Source organism: Molothrus aeneus, chromosome 12 (assembly GCF_037042795.1).
Source record: "Molothrus aeneus isolate 106 chromosome 12, BPBGC_Maene_1.0, whole genome shotgun sequence".
In the NCBI taxonomy this organism is placed as follows: domain Eukaryota; kingdom Metazoa; phylum Chordata; class Aves; order Passeriformes; family Icteridae; genus Molothrus; species Molothrus aeneus.
Window position 1 is genome coordinate 4663991 of NC_089657.1, and position 16776 is coordinate 4680766.

At 44.4% G+C, this 16776-nt stretch overlaps 1 protein-coding gene across 1 annotated transcript in view; it reads right to left on the minus strand.

Annotated features, from left to right (window-relative positions):
* LOC136561850 (uncharacterized) overlaps window positions 1–16776 on the minus strand; it is a 32451-nt gene that overhangs the window by 15471 nt on the left and 204 nt on the right. Inside the window, exons 2-8 of the mRNA XM_066558357.1 lie at window positions 13277–13436; window positions 11539–11630; window positions 10288–10520; window positions 3082–3318; window positions 2397–2459; window positions 1219–1230; window positions 951–1167 (exon numbers count right to left, since the gene is read on the minus strand). Coding sequence (XP_066414454.1) covers window positions 951–1167; window positions 1219–1230; window positions 2397–2459; window positions 3082–3318; window positions 10288–10520; window positions 11539–11630; window positions 13277–13436 — 1014 coding nt within the window. The remainder of the gene's footprint in view (window positions 1–950; window positions 1168–1218; window positions 1231–2396; window positions 2460–3081; window positions 3319–10287; window positions 10521–11538; window positions 11631–13276; window positions 13437–16776) is intronic.

Consider the following 16776-nt stretch of genomic DNA (forward strand, 5'->3'; position numbering starts at 1 on the left):
AGAATATGGTTTCTAATGGCCCAATCCTTTGCAGAAGTGAGAGTGGAAACAAATACTGGCGACTTTATTCATGTGGGAATGTGAAAATATCCTGCATAATTGTCCATCTTTAGAGACAATGAAGTACTGAACTTTGAAGAAGGCTCAGGTGCAATCACACAGAAGAAATTATAAAATGAGTAATACTTCCTTTCTTTTATCATTAAAATTATATTTCCAGTTTTCTTTTTCCCCTTTAAAATTGCAGTTTAGCACAGCTCTAGGGGGAAATTTGATTTTATGTTACATTTTCTGTTTTTACTGCTAAAACAGAAGTGGCTTGTAGAGGATTTTACCTCTTATTTGGGATTTTACTTATTATGTCTATTAGTATTTTGTTCCCATATCTGACCTTGCATGCATGTTTGAAGGAGGGCTTGAAAAATGACTTGTCGTCAATTTAAAGAGCACAGTGAGAGATTCAGACTGACAATACAACTACCCTGTTTGGGGGTTTTGGCTCGTGGTAAGGAAGAGGGTCTGGAAGAGAGGGTAGGTGAATTTGTGGGTGCATCTTTCATTCATCCAAACTGAAGCCTGCCTGATTTACTTTGAGCAGCACCATGTCTGTTCAGTGCTGGTCATACAGATCTCACTTGTACAAGGTGACTCTTCTCTGTTCTTGTCAGCCATGGCTCACCACTTTGGACATTTTTAGTGAGGAATTTTGTTTGGATCACTTTGTCTCTCTAGAAGAGTTTATATTGATAAATAACTCTCGGAGATGATGTGATATCAGTGACTGCTGGCACAACACTGACAGGGCAGGAGAAGCTTTGTGCCCGTGGCTTGAAAATCCTCTACTCTAACCACTTCCCAGGGCTGGATGGGAGGGGATTGCTCTACAGAGCAGTGTGAGGTTTGAAGGAGGAAAGCCACCCATTACAGCACCCACCACGCTCAGTGCTTACCTTTGAGGCTGAGCTCACATGCCACCGCTTCTGCCTTGGCAAGGACCAGATCCACCACAGCCACTTTAGCTCCAGCTTCCCCCAGGGCATGGGCAAAGGCCCTGCCAATTCCCTGCCCTCCTCCTGTGACATAGGCGACCCTGCCGTCCAAGCGCAGCCGCTCCAGGATGCGGCGCCTGTTGCAGCCCCAGAAAACCTCATCCTTCACCACTTGTGTCTGCAACAAGAACACAAACACCCTGCACAGTGAGGGGCAGAGCTCACTGACAGCTGTTAAGGACTCTGCTGGTGAGAACGAGGTGGGAGCATGAGCAGGGATCCATGTTTTCTTGGCCCATTGATTAATACAAAAAGCATCACTAATTCAAGCCAAAAAGCCCCCTTATCCATACAGATATTAAACTCAAACAGAGCACTAAGGTGCCAGACAATGGAGCAGAAGGGCTGTGCTTTAGGGAGATGCTACAACCATTTAATTTTCAGGAGAGTAGCGTATGGCATTTCCTAGCCTGGCTTGGGTACAAAGTCTTAGAAGTTGACTGATTAAGCCTTCCAGTTATTTCATCCCCAGGGCCCAATCTTGCCCTGAGGCTCAGCTAAGAGGCTAAAAACAAGGTTCCAAAGGCAGGATTTGGGTCAGGTAGAGTGCAATCAAAATATCTTCACAAGGCTGGTGCACAAATAAAGATATCGGCCAATAACTTAAACCAAGCTGTCATCTGATCAGCTGCCATACATCATTTCCCCCCAACTGGAATCAAAATGCAAAATACAAGATGTTTAAAATATTGAGTTTGAAATGCCAGGAATTACCAGTGGGCGTAGCTTTGGGAGTGCTCAGAAACTGCAAAACAACCAGGATGTTTGGGTCTGGGTTTACTGAGGTAGGCCATTATGATTCCAGATGGGAATTTCATTACAGCTGGATGAGGCCCACTACATAAAACAGAGACAGATAAAAGCACCATTTTTTCCTTAGGACAAACAAAATGTAAGGCCATGAAAACATCTAGCTCAGAGAGCACATGAGGGCATCCTGTGCTGCCTTTGAGCAAAAAAAATGAACTATTTCAGAAATGTTTTGGTTCATTACTGGTCCTCAGCTCCAAGCTCCATCTTCCCACATTCCTCTGCATGGGAAGGATGGGAGAGCACCAGGCACTGAAACCTGGTGGGCAGTACACCAGTCCTTCCAAAGACTCATCACAGGACCAGCTGATCTGAAAGGCTTTGCAAGGAATCAGCATTTATCAGCTTTAGTGCAACCCTGGACTGGAGATGCTAAAAGGTGCCCAGCTCTAAGCTGCTAAACCCATGATCACAGTACCCCATGTTTGGGTTCTTGCTATCAAATTACTGAAAATTGTTTTGTCCCTGTCCTTGGCAGAGTCAAAATTTTCCCAGAAACGCTCACAGAGAGGAAATACCCACCTTGGACTCAGTCACTGCATCTGGAGGCACAGGGCTCCTTCTGATGAGGCTCAGTCCACTCTGCACAGGCAAAATCACCTGCAAATATAACACAATTCTCATCTGCTTGGTACCTGGCTTTGTCACCCAAATTCCACTGATATGAAGGATAATCCTCAGGCCACAGTAGTTTTTCCCCTACTCCTATTCTTTAGCTGAAGCTCCCTCCAACACAAACATATCAGGCATTTGTATTTACTCCCATTCCTCTTCCAAACTCATTGCTTACACAAATGCTAGGGAAAAAAATGCAATCTTGTCTCTCCAGTTTCTAAAATCACAACATATTGTTTGTGCATCCTATTACTTCTTCTTTTTATTCTCTTTGCTGACTCCTGTTGTGCTGGTGATGCCCTACAGCCCCCAGAGCCTTTAAAGCAGAGTGGTGATTCTTTAGTTGTGCTGTAGAGCTGATTATTTACTCTTAAGTGCTCTCCTTTTATCTTGCCTTTAACACACTATAAGATGTAGACAGAGCAGGGACCACTCCTGAATATAGAAACTCATACCTAGAGCTCAAGTGAGGTGAATTATAATAAAATCTGAGTTCATTTTAGGTCCTTTGGATAATGGCACCAACAAAAGAAGCATTTTAAAGAGTACTTTGCAAAATCCATAGATACAGCACTGCAGGCACCTTAACCAATGGCATTGCACTAACCTGTTCAACACGAGGATCTGAATTAATCACTGCATTTAATTTTCTGACAGCTAGTACATTTTCATCTGTTACATTCTCCAGGTAGACTTGTCCTTTCATGAGTGTATTCTCTACACAGATCACTGCATCCATGCTCAGCAAGAGGCTATCCATGACAAAGCTGTAGTACTGAACAGCATTCCTTTGATCAGCATCAATAAAGACTATATCAAAGTGCTCGTCCTCAGCATGTAATGCCTGGGAAAAAAAATATATTAGAGAAAACACTAATTATTTACCTGAAAGTTTAACATGTTGCCATTAATTTGTTGTTTATATAAACCCCAAACCAGACAGAAACTTGTTCTTTTAAGGTAACACTGCTAGAAATGCTTCTGGAGATCTTGGGAGTTTTCCATGCTTTGCAAACAATTCTTCAGCAATGAATCTCTGAACTTCTCAAGGAAAATCAGAATATAAAAGAGGATGGCTCGTCCCAGCTTATGGTGTTGAGAGTCACAGCAGAAACACCTGCATACCTTGAGTCAAAGTAAATTGATCCATCAGGGTAAGACTGACATCAAACCCTGACACTGAGGTGCTGCAAGAAGTTCTCTCTTCTCAAAAGAGCAACTATCAACAAATTGAAGAGTGGCAATTATATTGGTCTGGGGAAAAAAAAGAGGCATAAAGCAGATCTGGGAATTGCAAAGTAGTGTGTCCCACTTCAGTAGCAGGAAAAAGGTTGAAATCCTAATTAATATAGAATTATAAAGCACATGAAAGAACAGGTCATGATAGAGATAAAGCAGCACAGCCCCTGTGAAGGAAAATGATGTTTCTTTAATCTAAAAAAATGCTTTGGATGGCTCAGCAACAGAGAGGATAAAAGAGAACTGGCTGCTATCATCTAATTGGATTTTCAGAAATGTGGCACACCTTCCCTCCAAGCAGGCTGCTGATGATAATGTATAAAAGTGTTGATGGATGACCAGATGGGAGCCTTTACAGCCTTCTCCTGTGGCAGTTAATGCACTCGCTGCCCAAGAGGCTGCTATGGAATATTTCAGATTCCATCTGGGACTATTTAACTGCATCTGTGTGTGTTGCAATGAAACAACAGCTCATCCACCTATCTCGGCGAGCAGAAATGCTTTCAAGTCTTTGCATTTAGAGGGAAAAGAGACACAGTTCTGTTTTCCAGAACTCACTGTCTCTACCACGACTTTTAATGGTGTTTCTTGCATCCAGATTTCCCTTTTGTGTTTAGAGACGTTGTGATGAGCCATCCCTTGGGATGCACCAGCAAAAGCATCAACAAAGGCAACAGAATGTGAAAAAATGGTTTGGTTTTGGGAGTAAGTAAGGTTAATGGCTCCCAAAGAGAGATTTCAGGAGCCTTTCTGAGGCAGGAGGGTGTGGATCAGACAAGGAAATCGAGGAAAGCAGATCACTGAAGCTCTGAACTCTTCTGTTGTGCAAACTGGTGTCACTGTGAGCTGGTCAGTGGTGGGGGAATTAAGTTTGGATAGTCCCATTTAACTGTGGATGCTTGTTAGCAGAGAAACTCTGCTGAAAGCATTCACGAGCCCACATTTAGGACACATTACACCATAATGAAAGAAGACCTTAAGGCCAAATATATGCTGGTTTGTTAAAAATGTAGTAGAAACTGGGACATCTGGATTCCTGGGATTCATCTTTTCATTTCATGACCAACAAGAAAATCTTGCCCTGGCTCCCTCTTGAGCCACATTGGTGGAAAGCAGCAGGAACATTTTTGGTACTGTGGAAGAGTATCCTATGTCAGGCTGCACCTCAGTCAGTCTGTCCAATGTAGGTACTTCAGGAAGGGGCAGAGGATGAAAGCTAGGTGCAGGAGAGCCCATCACAAAGAGAAGTTAGAGGTCTCATTCCTCAGGGAAAAGAGCCAAAGCCAAATTCAAGTAATTATCATGACTTATCACCACTTTCTGACTTGTAACCTTCCTGGGTAGAGGAGGTGGGGGGCAGACATTCAGAAACAGATGTGGCCATCACTGAACATATGTTACTCCTGCTCTGTGGGATGGCTCCCTAATGAAAAAGAATCTCACTTTTATGCATTGACTTCATTAGGTCCATATGGAGTTGTGCAGCTCTCTGGATATTAGCTGGACTTCTCATTTCAGCCCTCTTTCTGTACTGCCTACCTGCTGACAGCTTATCTCTCTCTTATCTGTCTTCTGATAGAGATAAACCACCTTTCAACATCACAGCATCCATCCCAGGAGGGTGCTTGGGTTGGATGTGTAACCACTGCACACCAGGCTTGTCCTTGGGTGTGCCAGGCCATGGTTTCCAAGGCATTCCTCTTCTGCCACTTCACTGAGTCCTGAATGGCCATCCAGAAAGGTCACTTGGGCATTCAGATACCTGACACATGGAAGGAATAACCTGAGTTTGTCCTGGGACCTGCCAACGGCTTCTTGTTTCCACAGCTTCATAATTGCTGCTGGGTTTTCCGTATTTAGCTAGAAACAGCTCCAGGGCTACAAGAGGAATCCATGAAATTCCTTAAACCAGCCTTACCATTAGAGCAGCCTCTAAACAGCAGGATAACAGCCACAGGGAGAGGGAAGTCCCTGTTTCCTGGAGCCCCTTGGCTAGCAATACACAGGTCACCCAGGCAGGTGGCCACCATGGCCAGGGCACCACACTGGAGACGGTTTCCTCACTGCCAGCACCCATTGCTGAACAAAAACAGCCAGAAAATTAAAAATCTGCTCTAACTGCAGAGCCAAGCACTGGAAACATTGGTACAGTGGTGGAGAGAATAACTCCATGCTGTCCAGTATGGATGAGGGAGTATAAAATAAGGGATTGACACCCTGGCCCTCCCAGCACAGACTGGGCCAGGCCCTGCCTGGGATCTCACAGCACTCTGGAGATGCCATTGTCCTTTGCCTGGAGAGGCAGAGCCCAAATGCCTCCAACTGTGAGGAAAGCTGAGACGCAGAAGGAAATAATCTGCCTGCAAAATATCCTGCTGAAACTAATTTCCTGAGTGTTTACAGTGCAATCCCTGCTCCTTGCTACAGAGTCATCATAGATGGTAACAGATGGCAATAAGAGTTTTAATTCAGAGCAAACTTGGCTAAAATTAATGCTTTTGCTTACAGTGAGTCATTAACTTCCTTTCAGATTAAAAAAAAAAAAAAAAAAAAAAAGGTGTAACACTGCATTCCATTGAGGAGATGTACCAAAAGTGACCATGAGAAAGGGCACAGCAGCACTGCTGATGGATACAGCAAAAGATCAGGGAGAGGACATCCCGAATAAAAATATGAATGAATCTTCTGCCAAAGCTCAGAGCAAACCTGATTGGAGTCCTGATCAGAGACAACTCTCTCATAAGGCACATACAAACTCAATCAGAAAAAAAATGACTGCCCAGTTCCTATGATATGGATCATACAGTCAGCATATTTGTAATAAAGATGTACTCAAAACTTATTACCTTTCCTGTGCCTTGTTCTTGACCTAAATGTAATAGCAATCCATCCTTGGGGTGCACAGAATACATGAAAAAGTACAGTTTCCTTTTAAAACACCATTAGAATATTTTACTGTGTGTGGACATACACTCTTGTTACTCCTAAATGCTATTCTATTGAGTACAGTTTATATTCACCAGCAAAGCGAAATCTCTAGGGAAGCCAGAGAGGGAATGCAATTTCTAGTAATAACAGCTCACAACAGTGAATACTATCCACTTATCCCCACAATTTCCAGCTATTTTGGACTCCTTTCTGAATTAACCTTTCATATCAAAAGGAGCAATTCTAGAGCACACTAGAGACTCCGACACAATTTCATGCATAATTTATTCACTCAGTTCAACATTAAACGCAGAGTCCTTGACTTTGTCAAGGTGGATTCTGTTGGCAGACTTCACAAGCAGCAAAACAGGAGAAATGAGATCTGCAGCTCAACCTCTTCACCTATTCTGTCTGCTAACAGGAGGGAAAAAAGAAGAAAGCAAACCCTGACATGTTTCCACAATGCCCTGCAATCAGCAGAATTGGCTGCAAACACCGTGTTATTTTTGTGTTGCATTTTCAATTTTAAAATGGAAAGATCAAAATAATGGATGGGAATAATTTCCTGATAGTTTGCATTCCCTCCAGACTCAATCCTGCATCCATTGTTCATCAAAAGTCCACTGGGATTTGAAGGAAGCTCTTTGTGCAGGATCAGGCTCTTGCTGGCAGCAGATCCATGGCAGGGCATATTACCCAGGCATGGCTCAGCAGAGTTCAGACTTAAGGGAAGATTTGTTGGGAAATGTTTTTAAACACTGGCCCAGGACATGTTGAATAGGTAGCTAATTCCTACCAAAGACACATACACCTGAGACTGAACCTGAAGAAAGGCTTCCCCTCAGTCCACATTTCAAAATATTACGTAGAATTCCTGAGGCCCTTGGGCACAGAGGGTTGTGTTGTGGTTTGTGTGAGCTCTGTGCTCTGCTGGGGACCTCACCCAGCTTGGCAGTGTTTGTCCCTCATGCATGGGGAAGGTGGAATTTTATCACCATGCCCTCAGGTACCAAGTGAACCCTACCATGCATTTGAGCTCTCTGGCTCCTGTCTGATACTTAGCATTTACAGGTCAAAATCCCTGATGTTTTGTGCTGGCTGTGATCTGGGACAAGAGGGAGGGAAACAGGCCAACCCCACCAGTGCTGAGTGATAATGCAAGGGAGCACCAAGAGGCTTCAGAGAGCCTGGCCAAGGTGCTGCCATGGACTGCTGTGCTGCCTTTGCTCTGCTGCTTGCTCCCAGCCCTGCTGAGCCATGGATTTAGGTGAAAGAGCCAAAGCCACAGGGGTGACATAATGGCCCCACTGTCAAAGGTGCACTGGCACAGATTTGCTGCATCCTTATGGCAACTGCTGCAAGATCTGGCAGCTTCCTTGTAAAGGGCAGAAGCAGTTGTGGGGGCAGCCCTGGACACATCCTGCAGCACCTGGATGATACCTGAGGCTGGGATGCAGCTCCTGGGTAGCCTACCTTTACAACTGAAGGGAGAGATCATACTCCTTGTGACAGTTTGGACATGCTGAATCACAGCTTCATGCAGCAGAGAAAGAGTTCCCTGACAGGTAGTTAATCTACAGACCAGATGACATTTTCCTGCTTTGAATGGGCCAGGGCAGTGAGGCAAATCCTGCTTCCAGGAGTTGTATTACTGCAAAAATTTGAGGAGCAGCAGAGAAGCAGAAATATTGCCTTGCTGTACTCAGCTTAGAAGTAAGATTCAGCCATCATCACCAAACAAGGAAGCTGAATCAGACACCTCCAAAGAGCAATTGGTGGGTGACCAGCTCTGCCCTCTAGTTTCTACAAAGGGACTAGAATGACACCTAGGGCTGCAGACTCTGTAGGCAGCAAGGGCAATCCTCACCAGAATCCAGCTCTTCTAAACCTCACTGTGCTCCTCAGCAAATGTTAGCCAGCTCTGCTCTAGACCAGCCTCCCTGCAGACCATGAGGGATAGAAATGTTCTCCACCTCCTCTGTGAAGTTGAGCTGTGAGAGCCCTGCTGTGCCATCCCTCCCCCATCTCCTGCCTTGTCCTCCTGCCTTTCAGCTGCCCATGAGGCAGCAAAGGAAGCCTGCTCAGTCTCCAACCTACGATGGTCATCAGCGAGGAGGGGAAAGGCAGCATGCTGTCCACAGGCTGAGCCTCTTCCACATACCCAGGCATTCCATGCAGCTGCCACACTCCAGCTGGGCAAACCTCAAGAAGCCCAAAATGTAAATGCACCAGAGAAGCCACCAAATTCATTGCTTCAGCATTTACAGCCATTGTGGATTAAAGCTGTAGGACAATCCTGACTGTCCTGATACTGATGACAAAACGCCTGTCACACTGAATAGCAAAAGTTCAGAGCCCAGTGCAGAAATCCTGCACAGAAAGGTGTCCCCATGCTGGGAGCTCTCCTGCCAAACACGAGCATCTCTGTTCCCAACAGCTCCAAGAGGTATTTGAAGTTCTGAGCACCTGCAGAACTGGGGTCAGGATGTGCCTTCATGTTGCAATTGGAGGATATAAAATCAATTGCAACATTCTGTTTTAAGGATTTAATTTTCATGTCTTTGCTCCCTTCTTTAATCTCTACACAGCATGTACTCTGCCTGCCTCTAGATATTTTAATTCAGTCACAGTAAGTCAGTTGCACAGAATGGGCACTAGGGAGCAACAGCAATTCAATTAATTTCACACTCACTGCGGGGAGCTGGGATTTTAAATGCTGCACATTGCAGGTGATCTGTAACATTTCGTTTTTTCGTATACTTGCAAAGCTCTTTGTTTCTTTCTTATCAAACTTGGAGGTCATGAAAACCAGAGGTCAGAAAGCTCCTGGCCATTTCATTTTAGAAATAAATATGGTTCCTGCTAATGCAAATAAAGTTACAATCAAGCTCACACTGACACATCCTGATTGAAAATGAAATCAGATCAAATTGATTTGTATTAATAATAGAAAGGCTTTTTAATGAACCTGGTATGGGCACCACCTCTCTCATGCTGGACCCCCAGCAGCATCCTGGAGATCCACAAACTGGAATTAAATGTGAGCTGCCAGCAATCATAAGATTTCTCTGTCTTGGAACAAAGTGACTAGTCAGAATGAAACAAGTACAGTAGTTATTTGTCTGAGGCTAATCACATTGCTCTGGTGGTGAGAAAGTGGGGTCTAATTCATCTAAGAGTTTGCTGTGTGGAAAAATAGCGAGAGGTTTGGCAGAATTGGAAACTTCTCCAGGAGTTTCCCAGCTCTTGTGAACATTGGGAGCAAGCTGTCCTTCTCAAAAGTTGGCTCAGCAGGGTACAGATCCATTCTTCCTGTTTGTTATATTTGGAATTAGGGACCCGAAACAAAGCCAACCCTTGTTGAGTTAAACTGCCATTGAAGCCTACCGACCTACATTGAGAGCCTGTGATCCCTCTGATCAAAAAGCTGCAGGATTTTAGTTAAAAGGGAGAAAAACTGTCTTGTGTGACAGAGCTGCCCCATCATACATTGAAAATAAGAAATAAGTGCAAGAGTGTGTTCGCACATTTGCAAGCAAGCCAGAGCCGCCACCCAGCATCGTGTGCGCAGGAAATAAGACCTGCCTGAAATTCTTTAATGTGTTCTTCACAAGAACTCCCAAACCCCCTTTCCAGCTGATTTTACCTCCAAGGTGTCTGCCACTGGTCCCACTCGCAGGCTAATCTTTTTGCCATCTGAGGAATAATCAAATGCCTCCTGGCTGTTCACTCCAAGATACGGCTCTTCTGCACAGGCAAAGATTTTGCCATTGTCTGGCAATTCCTCTGCAATAGCAAGGATACTGTAACCTTTAAGCTTGCCAATTAATAATATCTTCCTGGCTCTGATCATATGGACAAACATCCTAAAAATTTCGCCTGTGGAAAGACAAGAATGAAAATTTGAAAATAAAACCACGAGAAAGACTATACTTTGTTCACAATGAAAATTAAATGAGCCTTTTAAGTGATCATTAAAAAAACCCTAATCTTAAAACACTCTCAAATAAAGGTTTAACCACAGAGTCTGACAAAATTTCATCTAAAAATGCAGCTAAAAGACAACAGAATAAAAGGACTGATTTTAAATGTAGAACCTTTATCATCAATGCTGCTATTGTTCAAGTGCTTGTTAAATAGTGCTTGAAATATTGCATATTTTAACATTCCCCCCATATGAAAATGGCTTTGAGATGGCTCCATATTCTTTCTGGAATCCAGCATAAAAAAAAAAATCACTACATTACCTTGCATTTGCTCTTAGAGTCATTATCCCTAGACAGCACCATCATTTAAGAAATTTATCATCACTGGTGTCCTTCGAACAATGTATTAGTGTAATAGATTATAAGAGTACTTCACTGGGATGATATATTACTCCAAAGATGAGAACATCTGGGAAGAATGAATCTGGGAATAGATTTAGTGTAATAGGCTTTATAAGAGGATACAAGCCTGGGGATTTCTACTTGTAAAGGTGCAGTGCTTGGCCACAGCCACCTCCACCACAAAAAGCATATTAACCCCTATCAGACATCCCAAACCCAAACCAGAAGCATTTTTCCATCCCTTTCCCTTCCAGGAAGGATGATGATCTCTTTGCTATTGACTGAGGGTTGGGGCTGTCACTGGGAATTAAAGCACTCTTGTGTGGGTACATGTGAGAGAATACAAGGCCATGGAGGGCAGGGTACAGGAAAACTCGTGCCAGAGTTTTCAAAGCCCACAGAAAGCTCAGGTATTTCTTTATAAGTAATTTCCTACATTTTCTGAGCATTGCCATGGCATTCATCCTTCCCTTACTCGAGACAAAGTAGAGGATGATAGCTTCTCTTCAACTCCAGTGACAGCTTTACACCAATCTGGTGCATTTTACCCCCTTAGCTGAACAACTTGCCATTCAAAGAGCCAGAGGCATGTGTTTCCTGCAGCCTGACACTGCTTTCAACTCCTTCAGCATCCCCTGGGATGTGCTCAGGTGAAGTTTTTCTGGAAAAAAAAAAAAAGACATTTCAGTATTATGATAACAACCAAAATCTGAGCATCCAGCATAAAGAGCAACAACCAAGAGGGAACTCCTGGAAAAGCTCCATCTGTGCATGACCGTAAAAAATTAGCCCAGAAGCATCACAAGTATCCTAAATTCCAGTCCAAGAGAACCTAGTTTGGCAATAAGCACATCTCAGTGCTGGCAGCCACCCCAGCCATAGGGGCTTGGGAAGGAGGGAACATGGGACTAAAGGAAAGAATTTCCCCACTGTTCAACCCCAAACCTTTTCCATTTTCAGCTGGTCCCAGACAGATCTCTATCTATCTGCTGCTTTGGAGTGAATTACTCCAGTTATCCTGGCCAGGTTTTGTTCAGTTCTACAATTATTAGTTTTATTCCAGCCAAAAATAAGGTTTCTTTCAGAATAGAGGGAAAGATATAAAATCTAAATTTTTCTTACAAGGCAGGAAAAAGAAATGTTTTTTCTCACAAAGTGCTCAGAAAAGCAGGGTGCCTGCAGATGCTATTTCACAGAAGTCAGGCCTGTGACAATGTCTCTGGATGAAGTGAGATGCTACCTATTACATGGGGAAGGCAATAGAGGACTGGAAGTCCATAGCCTCCAGACAGGTTAGATTACCCTATGTGAACAAAGTAACCACCAGAAATGGATGGTGATCATTCTTTGGGCCAGAGTTTAGAGCCATTTCAGTGGGTTTATTCCTCCAGCTCCCCCCCTTCACTCCTCAGTAAAATGAGAAAGAATTCATAACCCGTGTCAGCCACAGTCAGATAATCCAAGACCTAAAGAGTAGAACATTTTATATAACCTCTTTTCTGCCCCTCACAAATGCTTTAACAACTTTAATAAGATAATGTATAGCTATTATCCTACAGCAAGTGTAAGTCAAACAACTATCAGCTATTATTTCAGCAACAGAGAGAACGCTCAGCGTTCCCATAATCCACAGCCTGGAACAGTTTACACATTGTCAATTTTAGACAGAACTGGCTTTTTCCACATATCAAAATGTACACTGATAAATGGGAATTGTTTAGCAGACCCCACATGGCTGAGTAATATACTGTAGCTCAAAAAAGAATAATGAGGGTATCAGTTGGACTTCTGAATTAATGATACCTTAAATTAGTTTAATTAATTAGTTTAGTTACCAGAGTAATTTCGTTAGCAGATTAATTAATGTTTGTTGAGTGCTTGGAGATAAAAGCCACATATAAAGGCTGTTATTAGAGGGTGGATCCAGAGGTGCAGGTTTTCTTCACTCCTAATTTATCCCAGCTGGATCCAGGGCCTCACTTTTCAAGCCTTCCAGCAAGCACAGTGTGGAGGTTGGTGTTCCCCAGGAAATGCTCCAACTCAGACACTTCCACAGTCAACAATCACTTGGGAGAATATCTCCAAAATTTTACACTTAAAGCTTTTTGTTCTCACCTCCTTTCTTGCAGGCTGTGGGCTCACACACATACATCCATGCACACTTTGCTACATGTTTGAGTGCACTTAAGTCTCATTCCACTTCCTGCTGCTGTCCCCCACGTTTCTGGCATGTTCTGGACAGAAAATCTAACAAGATATTCATCCCATCACAGACAAAAGCACCAGGTTACAAAGGACAATCTGTACCTCTTGGAAGCTGCCATTGCAGCCAGGTAAGGGTCTAGTCCAAGAGCAACATCAAGAGCTTTTTGTAAGTAATTCCTGAGCTGTTCAGGTACATGAGGGTCATTGAGGGCTATTTCTTTGGCTTTGAGAAGGTTCTCAGCAATGAGCCCAGACGGAGTTTCTGAAATGGAAATTAAAAGGAAGAATAATGATTTTGTAACTGCTCAATCAGTGGAAGTGGAGTTTAAAGAACATAAACACAGGTGTGCCTTTTTTTTTTAATACAAAATACAGGGTTTTGAAGGGCTATGAAAACAATCATGAAAACCTTTTCTAATATATACTTCTAATAGATTTTTGCTGCATGCATTCTCCCTTTTTCCCCTCAGAGCTGATCAAGAATAAGAATGTTTTAAACACATTTAATTTTGCTTTTAAAGCTCCAAGACAAACATCACACAACAAAGAACTGCATACAAACCCTGCTCCTCCAGGTCCAATTTTCCTTGGAGGAAACAGAATGCTTCCAAAACAGCTCTTGCCAAACCAGGCAGGAGATGCAGGCAGTGGGTGAAGCTTTGTAAAAATGGGGATTTGTGTGTCCATGGGATGCACAAGGGTCCCCAAGCTGCGTCTGGGCCAGGGAGGCTGCTGTGCACCACACAGCATGACAGCATTTCAAAGGCTGTGGAAACATCTGCAAGATCCAGATCACCTTGCTCTGGGAGCCAAATCAATGCTGCCCATGGCACTGAACCAGCCCTGAGATCCCAGAAAACCTTTCTGGCAGCAATCCACCATGGATCACAGCAAGCTGTGGCCCCAGAGGGTGAGGCAAGGTTCAGAGGAACTCCCCCACTCCTCAAGTGTGAGAGCACGTGCTGAGTTATGAAAGCACCTGTGAGACACAGGCCAAGAGGCTGGGGTGGAGCAGATTGCCCCTGGCAGGGTTTTATTGCCTGTGATAGAAAAGCTGCAGAGAACTACATGGAGTGAGTGAAAAAAGACATCTCTTTTACTTCTGTGGCTTTCCAGTGCCTGAAGGGAGCCTACAAGGATGAAAAGAGACCATTTACAAGGCATGTGGGGACAGGACAAGGGGGAATGGCTTCAGACAGAAAGAGGATAGGTTTAGATTAGCTATTAGGAAGAAATTCTATTCTGAGAGGGTGATGAGACCCTGGCACAGGGTGGCCAGAGAAGCTGTGGCTGCCCCTGGATCCCTGGAAGTGTCCAAGGCCAAGCTGGGCAGGGCTGGGAGCAACCTGGGATAGGGGGAGGTGTCCCTGCCCATGGCAGGGGGATGGAATGTGATGGGCTTTAACATCTTGTCAAACCAGCCCATTCAGTGATTCTGTGATACAATGCCATGATTTATATCTCATCCCAATCTCTAACCATCAGGGGAAGCTTTTATCTCCTCCAGCAGTTTTATAACTAATTGTAGCTGCAGGAATAGCCACCCCTTTCCCAAACCATGCTGGTTTGCTGACCTCAGCCCAGCTACACTTCCAGTGAAGAGGACACATACTCCTCTTGCAGCAGTTTCACCATTACATGAGGGAGCAACCCCAGGCTCCCACTGCTCAGCTGGAGAGTGCTGGAGGTTGGGATCTGCTCCTCCTCCCTGCCAAGCACTCTGAGGCTTTCTGCTAATTTAGGGGTAAAAACATGTTTATAATCCATGTCAGCTTTTAGTAATCTTCATGTTCTGCTTCTGGATAAGTAACAGACAGGGATTGCCTGTCACACAAAGGGGAGGAAACAAGACTTACCCTCAGCTGTTTTGTAAGCTGTGTTACAACACCAAATGTGAGAGCCAAGAGGTGCTGCAGGGAGAGGGCACAGGCAGGGCATGCCAGGAGCAACCCCCCATCCAAGCTTACACAACCTTTGCAGGGAGTGCTGCATTTTTTGCAGCTTGGTGATGCTTTGGGCCAACAGCAGAGGTCAGAATTGCCCTCATTTATGCAAGCACCAGACAAGTCAGTGCAGAGCTCCGGGCTGGCTGCCCAGCCCAAGGCTCTGAGCACTAAGGTGAGCTAAACTTTATGTAACTACTTTTTTTTAAGGTAATTCCAGGAAAAAGTGCTTCATTTCAGTGCATAGTTTTGCACAATCCCAGAAAAAACTGCTGGAGTATATTAAGCACTAAATTAGATTTCCTGATTTTGTGCCTATGGATCTATGTATGCACAGAGATCTTTTTCCATTTCCCATCTAGTTGTGCATTATCATCAATGGGAGAAAAGAAAAACAGCTCACTCAGAGGAAGAAAATGCTGAAAATAGTCCTACCACGAAAGAGCAGGAAAGGGCTGCTTTAGGTCTCCAGCAGCTTCATAAAGGAAGATAAGGTGGCAGTTCTTAAAATGGACCATTCTTGCCAGCAGAATGGTTCCCAGCATCTTCCTGGGCAGGTGCTGAGAGCACAGCCACCCTATTTTACAGCTAAGCTGAACAATAAATCACAGCTTCTACTCTGTCTGAAATCAGGAAATTTGATTCACACCAAAGTCAGGAGTTAGGATTGCAAGGTTGTACGTGTGGGACATCAGTGTCCCCTGGGCAGACAGGTAGTGCAGTGCCATGGAGGGACCTGCTGCTCCAGAATCTCAATTAAACTCTGCAGTTTGTGCTCAGATGTCACATTTTAGGTGGAGAAAAGAGGAGAACACTTTACTGTTTGCAGGGGCCACCCCGAAGGAGGCACAGAGACAAAAGATAGTCTGAATTTGGCAAAAACAAAGCAAAGACATGAGACCAAAAAGATCAAACCTATGGTTCCCATTTTAGAGTTATCCTTATTTTACCTTCCAGGCTCTAGATCTGTTCTGCAGCCCCAGAAATGCCTTCCAAAAGAGCCCTCTTCTCAGCCAGGGCAGAGCACTGAACCTGATCCACCTGAACACTTTGCTGCCAGACCGTTTGGTGCTGCTGTGCCAAGCACTTTGGCAGGAGCTGCTCAGTGCTAAGCACCTAGAAATCCAATCTGCTAAAACCATCCCCAACAGCTCCAGCCATCATATTCACCAGGGCACCTCAGGCTTTGACAACAGCTTATCCCAACCATCACCTCTTTGCCTTAGTGTGTAAACACATGTCTCAGCACAGGGCTTGTCATGGCCTGTGCGGGGACAGGGGTGGGTGGGCAGTGTGGCCAAAACCAGAGTGGCCATCAGACATTGCAGGGGGCATGTCCCAGCAGAGCTCAGCCTGCTCAGCCTTAGCCTCAGCATCCACAGTGCCAGAGCCTGCAGCAAGCCAGCAGTGATGGCCTGGGACAGGTAGGAGCTTAGGGATGGAGTGGGTGCATGAGGAAGCAGCCAGAGAGAGGATGCTGCTACTCATGGCAGGAACCAGGGATCTAAACCCTGACTGAACTTCAAGGGAAAGCAAGGAAAATACACACTAGCTGATGCATTTTCTACAGGCTCTACTGCTGGAAAATAAGTTGAAAAGTTGAATCTCCCCAGTGCTCCATTAGGGAGATAAATTATTTCTGAAAAAAGCATGACAATC